This window comes from Vigna unguiculata, chromosome 3 (assembly GCF_004118075.2).
Source record: "Vigna unguiculata cultivar IT97K-499-35 chromosome 3, ASM411807v1, whole genome shotgun sequence".
Classification (NCBI taxonomy): Eukaryota; Viridiplantae; Streptophyta; class Magnoliopsida; order Fabales; family Fabaceae; genus Vigna; species Vigna unguiculata.
The window spans coordinates 33,544,281-33,553,742 of record NC_040281.1 but is presented as its reverse complement, the minus strand read 5'-3'; the positions used below and the strand labels follow the sequence as shown (position 1 = coordinate 33,553,742).

General features: G+C 36.9%; 1 protein-coding gene and 1 pseudogene across 1 annotated transcript; both read left to right on the top strand.

Moving 5' to 3' along the window:
- The first annotated feature begins 441 nt into the window (after positions 1–441).
- LOC114179362 (transcription factor MYB106-like) lies at positions 442–2,267 on the top strand. Its single transcript, XM_028065685.1, has 3 exons — positions 442–656; positions 769–898; positions 1,216–2,267. The coding sequence occupies exons 1-3, from the start codon at positions 524–526 to the stop codon at positions 2,147–2,149; spliced, it is 1,197 nt and encodes a 398-aa protein (XP_027921486.1). The 5' UTR covers positions 442–523; the 3' UTR covers positions 2,150–2,267.
- A 4,133-nt stretch (positions 2,268–6,400) lies between these two features.
- Positions 6,401–8,414, top strand: LOC114175349 (annotated as a pseudogene).
- Positions 8,415–9,462: the final 1,048 nt, after the last annotated feature.

Here is a 9,462-nt window from a genome sequence, read left to right as displayed (position 1 = left end):
TGTAAATTACTTTTTCCTATAACTATCACTTGATTGTAATGTTCAACATAGAATTATGCTTCCAAAATATTGTAGTAAATATCTTAGTTTAAAAGATTTGCGATTCCTATCTTAGGCATTAGTGTTGAAGAATAAAGTGATATGAGTAGACGTGACACGTAGTGTCTGTAAATGGTAAAATAAGTGGTGATAAAAGACGTTGTAAATATAAAATAAAAAGAGAGTAAAATAAAAAGAAAATGAGAAAATATATATTAGGCCTCGTTACTCTGACTATCCCTTTCCCACGCAGGTGTCTAAAATTAAGATACGGAACCTCACTCACAAATACACGTACTGCATCATAACTACTTGCACAGTGATTTGTGATGTTTATCCCTCTATATATAACGTTGTTTTCTTACCCTTCTCCTTGAACTTGCTTACTTTGCTTGTGGCTTTTTCTCTCTTCCTCTTGTTCTCTGCACCAAACCTTCCAAAACCGCTAACTCAAACGTTTCAGTATTGGTCCACAGCAGCAGCAATGGGTAGGTCACCATGCTGTGAAAAAGTGGGCTTGAAGAAAGGCCCTTGGACTCCCGAGGAGGACAAAAAGCTGATGGCTTACATAGAAGAGTTCGGCCACGGAAGCTGGCGTGCCTTGCCTTCCAAAGCTGGTACTTGCTGCAACACAACACACAATACACAACCTTTCTCTCTTCTTCTTCTTTTCTTTATGAGGTGTGTGTTATGTTAATAGCTTCTTGCTTTTTACGTACTGAACTTTAGGCCTTCAAAGATGTGGGAAGAGCTGCAGACTGAGGTGGACTAACTACCTTCGACCCGACATTAAAAGAGGAAAGTTCAGCTTGCAGGAAGAGCAAACAATCATTCAACTCCATGCCCTTCTTGGGAACAGGTGAGAGCAAACCAAAATCACTCACTCACACTGCTGCACAACTCCTACATGTCATACACCCATAAACCAAAAATAACAACCCTTCCTATTCCCACTTTATTAATATTCATAGCTAGGAAAGTTAACTTCCATCGAATAATTTTAGTATGCAACTCCTACAACAACATCAAGCCATTGCCATTTATAAACCAACAATACACTTACATTTTTTATTCATGTTTTTCACATTCCTCTCATCACAATTCAACATTTCCATTCAATGCTTGCTAACTGACTGTATAATGCCTGTTTTTGTGCTGAATATTTTTGGAGCATAGATGGTCAGCTATAGCGGCTCAACTTCCGAAGAGAACCGACAACGAGATAAAGAACTACTGGAACACACACCTGAAGAAAAGGTTAACAAGAATGGGGATAGACCCCACCACCCACAAGCCCAAAACCGATGCGCTTGGTGGCTCCGGTGGTTGCCAATCCAAGGACGCAGCCAACCTCAGCCACATGGCGCAGTGGGAGAGTGCTCGTCTCGAAGCGGAAGCAAGGCTGGTGAGAGAGTCAAGGTTGCAAGTCCAGAACAACCTGGGACCCGGCTCCAACACACAACCCGCGAGGCTGGTCCTCAACAAAATTACTACGCAACAACCCTCTCTACCACCCTGCCTCGACATCCTCAAAGCATGGCAAAGCTCATGGTCCAAGCCACAACCACCAACCAAAGAAAGTAACCCCAAAATGATGCATAGCATGTACGCCATGATGCTATCCACGGAAGACACTCTAGAGTCACCAACCTCCACGTTGTGCTTTCCGGGAACAGCACCAACTATGCTCCCTGTCTCCAACAACAACAACATCGGAGTACTGTTCAACGAAAACAACAACAACATGTTTCCTCTCCCCAGCACAAACATGGATGGTGGGTTCATGAAAGAGAACACGGTGTTACATTTGCAAGACGATGATATTATGGCGGCTGTGGAAGCATTTAGAGGCACTACTACAATGTACGACAGCAACAATAATGTTGTTCCTCCCACACTCCCCAACGGTGTCGTCCTCGAAGGACTCAACAATGATGAAGGGTTGGTTTATGAGTCCAACGATAACTTGGGAGCGGAGGAAGAGAACATGGCAATGATGAACGGGGATGGAAGCCTCTGCAACGTGAACCTGGAAGAGAATAACAAGCATTACTGGAATAACATATTTAATTTGGTGAATGATCCCTTGTCTGGTCCCTCTGTCTTCTGATCGTCTCATCGATACACGGTTGTGTGGTGTCGTATGTTAAACTAGTTAGTTAGAGTAGCCGTTAGCTATAGGAGTTTATTAGGTTAAAATGCTACTAATAGTAATAATGTCTCACAAAATAATCATGTAACCATCATATTCTTGTCCAAAATAGTAGATTAATTAGGTGTTAACAGTTCAGTTCATGGGTGTGTACAAGTACAAGTAAGTAGTAACCCCTCTTCATCAGCGTAATATTCTAGGATTTCCGAAGACAACATCAAATATTTATTTAATTAATTATAATGTACTTCCTGCTCCCTCTTTCCATGGCAATCATTAGCATTAACATTAACGATATACTCATTATTATGATTAACCTTTAACACTGAATCTGTATAGGGAAAAATTAGGGGTACGCAGCTAGGTGAAATTTATATGTGGAACTTATGAAGTTTGGTAGAATCTTTTAGTGACCTGCGTATTGCTCTTCCATTATCAGCATGTACGTCACTCTTCATTTATGAACTTGAATTAATGATGTTAGCTGGCGGAGCAAGCATCTATTTTGATTTAGAACAAGACCCCACCAATCTGCACCTTCCTGTCAACAAAATCACATTATTATACATTCAAAACAAATTTTCAAAATCTGCATTATCACCATCTCACAGACCACACTTGCATATTCTCTAATATTAAAGATTAAACAAATAAATAATACGTAAGACATAATGCATGCTGCACATTACAAAACAAATCTCTCCACCTATTATTATTCAATACCACTACAGATACACGCTTCCACGTATTCTACTTTTCCTATATACCAAGTTGCCGTTTAAGGTTTTAATAAGGTTTTTTTCCAGAAAACTAAAAAATATAATTTTTCTTACATTATTATAAATATGTACTTAAAGAACAAAAATACAAAATGATAAAGAATAATGAAGGTTTTTTGAATTTCAAAAGGAGTAGTGTTTTGTGGGCAAGCCTCCTTTATTGAATTCTACTGTTTTGATAGATAGGTATAAGAGGATGTCTTTCAAACATTTTCTAATTTTAGATATGTGAGATGTGAATTTATATAAAAGGAATAAGCACCACGTGCATTTTAGTTAATGAGTTGAGTAGCTAAGTTGGTCCACCATATAAAAAATGCAGTTAATGACGTCAAGATTCCTGGTCTCAGGGAGGAGTGTGAAGTTGGGTTTGGGATAGATGCTACAAATTGGGTCAATTCCTAGCAGGCCCATTTCATATTAAGTACATAGTTCATGGTATTAAATCAATATGGTCCTCTCAACTTTAATATCTGCAACTTATTCAATGCAAGTTGCTCTACTTGTTTCACATTATTCATTTTCTTATTTACTTTGCTTTCCTACAAGAGTACAACATTATAAACGTATCAACATTTTATATCATTTCATTAGACTCATTCATCCATATGATGTAAATTAGATTTGGGTATTATATCAGCCATTTCATAGAGTAATTCTCACTCATTTTCATTCACTACCAACATTTCATGTTTTTTACTTTTTTAACTTTGTCGGACGCGTATGTAAAAATAATAAATGATATTTGGTGCATATATTAACGTGGAGGTAAATGTTTGAAGTACAATAATAAAAATATAGGTGTGTTAAAAATAAGGGAGGTGCAGAAGCAATATATAGCACCAACTATAGCTAGATGGTGAAAATCATCATAGCTTGAGTATAAGCAGAAAGCTTCACCGATCTTAATTAATCTCCAATTTATTGGGAACAATAAAAAAAAAGTATTCTACAAATTGCAAAAATCAAACGTTGAAAATATCAAATAACGTGTGTTTACACAGCTCATGAAACAAAAACAAAAAGTATTGAAACACTATTCTAAGCGAAAAACACATAACAGTTAGTATGATGAAGTTCATTGGCGTAACCGTGTTTTTATTTGACTATATGAAGTTCGAGTTGTTTCGATATCATTAATATGTTATTGTTTCACTTTGCTATATCTACCTATGAAGTAAACATCATAAATAATGTTTGGTATATATTATTGTGGATATAAATGATTGAGGTACAGTAATTAAAATATAAGAGTAAAAAACATAGCACAAGGGTGAAATCCCCTATACCGGCGGTTTTGATCCTAAGAACATGAAAGATGTCTTCAATGTATCTTCTAAAGCAAATTTTTTTAACATTTTTTTTTTGTATTAAATTTTATTAGAAACTATAAAAAAGTTGAAAGTTTTATATTTTATTCAATAATGATTTTTTTTTTTGTAGTTTTCTAAAATAACATTTTCTTTCTCGTAAAACGGAAATGTTAGTTTTAATTTCAATTTTCTTTTTTTTTTCTTTCGAAGAAATAATTCTGGTTGTTGTGGTAATTTCTTCTACTATATTTAATAGTGATGATCATCTGTGTCAAGTTGCTAAATTTGTCGAATTAGAAAATATTTATATCATAAAAAGAATTAGATTACCAAATGTCATCATCATGTATTAAATATATATATATATATATATATATATATATATATATATATATATATATATATATATATATGGGTTAAATATATATTTTTTCTTTAATTTTCAGTGAAAATTGAAATTAGTCACTTTTGAAACCAATTTAGTTTCTCAACTCTGTAAATACATGGATTTAGTCATTTAACCAAATTTTATTAAGTTTATTTGACGTTTCAAACACATTTAATTATAGTATTTTAGTTTGTTTACACCGTTTGACACATGTTCGCTTCAATGTTAGCTGAGAAATGTGTTTCAAACATCAAATAAACTTAAAAAAATTGGTTTAAAAGACTAAATTCACCTATTTCAAAAAATAAGGGACTAAATTGGTTCAAGGTTTCAAGAATGATTAATTCCAATTTTTACTAAAAGTTGTAGGAACATAAACATATTTAACCATATATATATATATATATATATATATATATATATATATATATATATATATATATATGTATATAGTTTGTAAAAGAAAAAAAAAAACATATTTGCATAGATTAAAAAAAAGTGATATATTAGTAAAATTAAAAATTGTGTATAAGTCATCAACATTATCATCACAATCACATAATATATATATATATATATATATATATATATATATATATATATATATATATATATATATATATATATATATATATATATATAATACGTATAATCATGTAATGCATCGAGTGTAAGTCACCAATATTATCATCACCATCATCTATAAGTTGTTTGAATAATTCTTTTCATCACTTTTTAAAGTTGTGAAAGATTTTTTTTAGCAAATATGTCACCATTTAAATGATATATCTTTGGAAAGCATAATCGGTCAGGTATTTTCTTCATTCAAATGTTCACCCAACAAGAGCACCTATACACCTATCAATAGAGCGTCCTCTAAATATTTGAGTTATGTACTTATTATTTGATCATTTTCATTCAAATGATCCACTTCAGCAATGTCTCACCACTTGAGTGATATAAGTCGTAAACAAATACTTCATCGATAGATCATGCAGCGTCTATTTTCAATAGATAATCTTAAGGATGGTAAGAGATTCAAATTTTGAGATCCAATCGATAATAATCTAAATCATATAAATCCTTATTTTTGGACTTTAAATCCAATCTATAATAATTTAAATCATATAAATCCTTATTTTTGGACTTTAAATCCAATCCACTTTACTAAATTTGGATTGGATATTTTTTGAATTTTGAAAATCAAAATTCGAATCCACTTAATAGGATTTCGATTGGATTTAGAATGGATCAATTTTTGGATTTTGAAAATCCAAATCAAGTTGCATCTAAGTCAAGTCAAGGCGGTTGAGGACCAAGATGAAAGTCGGCACAAGTTCACCTCACACCAGTGCAGTTAGGGCTTTTGGCTCCGGTTATTTTCGTGATTCTGCCTCGGTTTTAGAACCGAGACATATTGGGACGAGGCCAAAAGGCACCCCCTTTTGGCCTCGGTTATCACCCGAGGCCATAGAGTCTCTTTTCTGCCTCGGTTGCAAAGAGACTGAAGCCATAGGTGTTCAATATTTTTTTTTTAAATTTCGCAGGACCTTTGGCCTCGGTTATGGTATGAACCGAGGCCATATTGTGAATTTTGCTAAGCCTCGTGAGTTTGGGTTAGGATTGCACAATTCTTGGCGACGACGTTTCGATTCGAATGCAATTAGGGTTTCGAGGTGCGCAAATTCGTTCATGTGATGATTGCAGCGGCATGATAGTTAAGCGAACAATGATAGCCGATGCACCGAACCTGAAAAGATGTAAGATTGACGGTACCGAGAATGCGATTCAGAAGAAGTGTAGGGTGAACGGGTTGTACTCGCGGGGAGTGTCGGGGGATGCTGAATATTTCAGCAGTGGTTCTAGTTCTTGGAGCAGTGAAGGATCGTATAGGGTGGTGGTGGTGAGGTTCAGTCGAATTCGAATTCTTTTCTGTTCAATGGGAAAATGGTGAAGGAGGCATGTCGTCCTTCGCTTCTGCGGTCCTCACGTGGACGCCTTCAAAAGCTTCTGTCAAGGTGCAGCCTGCAAGTTCTTGAAGCGAAGATGCATACCCAATTGTATATTTGCACCTTGCTTTCGTTCTGATGAGTGCAAGAAATTTGCCAAGGTGCACAAGGTTTTCGGAGCCAGTAATGTGAGCAAGATCCTCATCAAAGTTCCCGAGGAGCAAAGAGAGGACACGGCGAATTCTCTCGCTTATGATGCCGAAGCCAGGCTCAGAGACCCCATTTATGGATGTATTGGTGCCATAGCTCTTCTTTAGAGGAAGATGGTGGAGCTTCAACACGACCTTGCCATTGCTAAGGATCGTCTTGCTCGTTATGTTGTCGTCGCCACCACCACTCCTTCCGCCGCCGCCACCACCTTCAATTCCCATGTTAGTTTGCCACCTTTCCTTGAATATTTCTCTTGCAACGACTTCAGTGACAACTTCTGGGCTTCCTTCCCCATTCCAACACCTTGAGCACCCAAAAATTACAGAAACATTACATCCAAACCGTCGTGTATGCATTTTCTGAGCATAATTGGGAATCAGAAACGATGCAGTTTTGAGAAAGTGTACCTGACCGGGGAAGAGGAATGAAGTTGAGGGTTTGTAATCGGTGAACAGAGTTTGGTGAACGGAAGGCTGAGATCCGGTGGAAACACTGAAATGGAGGTGCAACACAGAGAGGGTTCGCCTTCGCCTTCGCGTGGTTGCAGTGGTCGGAGGTGGTCAGAGACTCTGTGGCAACAGCGGAGAGAGAGAGAGAGGAAAGAGTTGCATAGGCGCGAAGAATAAGAAGGGGGTTCGCGAAATTGAAACCCTAAATAAATCATATGGCTTCGGTTCCTTTAACAATCGAAGCCATATACCCCTTTTTGGCACCGAGTCTTGTTGGACCGAAGCATATAGTTCTCTTTGGCACCGATTTTGGGCGAACCGAGGCCTATAGCTCTCTTTGGCTTCGAGTGTTAGGTGAACCAAGGCATAAAACTTGGCTGGAATTGCAAAAATGCCACTGCGCCATTATATGCTTCGGTTCCTGGCCAACCGAGGCATATAAGGCAAGGTAAAAAGGAAATTCTGCACTAGTGTCGTCTGAAGGTCAACCGAGTCACCTCGGTTGAAGGTTGGCCTAAGTTGGTCCCGACAAAAAATTAACTTAAGTCGGTCCTAGCCAAAGATCAACTCGTGTCGGTTCTGGTCGAAGATCGGCCTTAATTAGTCTCAAGCAAACGTCAGACTAAGACGACCTTGGTAAAGGGTTGGCTCGAGTAAGTCCCAACTAAAGGTTGGCCTGCATCGGCCCTAGTCGAAGGTTGACCCAAGTCAATCCAAGTTGAGTTGGCTAGGCTAAAGGTCACCCGAGTCAGCCAAGATCCAAGATAGGCTTGAGTTGGTCGCATTCAAAGGCAACCCCAAGTTAGTCTCAATCGAAGCTAAGCTCGCATTGGCAACGATCGAAGGTCGACCAGAGCGGGTCCCGACTGATTGGTCCCGAGGGTGGTCGGCTCGAGTCTGTTATGACCGAAGGTAGACATACGTTGGCCCCCTTACAAAATATCAAGAAAGAAGGTCAGTCAAGTCAACCTCGACCGAAGATTGATCTCAATCGTCCACGACCAAAGGTTGGCGTGAGTCGTCCCCGATTGAAGGTCAACCAAATCTTCCCCAACTAGGTCAATTTTGTCGACCCCAACTAAAGATCGACCAAGTCGGCCTGACAGAAGGTCGACAAATAGACATGTCAAAGTGAGCCAACCTGGCTCACATCGGTTGGCTCACCACGAGCCGGGTTGAAAATGAGTGAACCCAACCTGGCTCATTTTATGGTGAGCCAGAAATTTTGCAACCTGGCTCAACCCACCACGGGTTGGTGGGTTAGGTGGGTTGGTGAGCCCAACCCACATAAAAAAATTATCTATTTATTTATTTTTATATATTCAAATATTTAAATATTTTTTTAAGCAATCCATGAGAAGACAATGTTAGTATTATGGTGTTTGATTTAGTCCCACATCGCTTAGAATTGTGAGATGTGGTTCTCTATTTTACTATATGAGAGACCTTATGTAAAGCTTGAGATACACCAGAAATAAAAATACTTCCTAGTATAGTTGTGGACGTAGGCATACACATTGTACGTCGAACCACGTTAAATTCTCTGTGTCTATTTTTCTCTCCTTATTCTTTCCTTTATTGCCTTGTTCCTAACAAACAATCACAATAAAATCAAGAACCAATGTATTTATCATGCTTACCACCAATATATGATGAATTGTTTCAAAACAAATGTCCATATAGTCCAAGAAAACATGGCTAATATTACACATTTTCTATTATGCTATTCAATAAAATATAAATAAAAAAACTACACATTTTGTTCATGCTAATTTATAAAAATTTGTTTGTAAGACGGTTGCTTGAGTAATTTACTATAAAGATTATAGTTAAAGATTAAAGTATCAACGTGCATAACTTGACAATCAAATTAATTAAACATTCAAACTATTTAAATATTATTGAGAAACATTTTAGCATTTAAAAATATATAATTGTAAACCTATATAATTAGGATTAGTAAATAATTATTAAAAAAATAAAAAAAAAGTGTAAAAAAATGTTGGTGGGTTAAGTGGGTCAACCCACCTTCAACTCGGCTCGAACCCATTTAACTTGTAGGTTAAGTGAGTTAGGTTGAGATCAACCCACCTTTGAAAAATCTAAAATTTTCTCAACCCAACCCGGCTCGAACCCATGATGAGCCGGGATGGCTCACGGGTTGAAATTTATTTTGACATCTC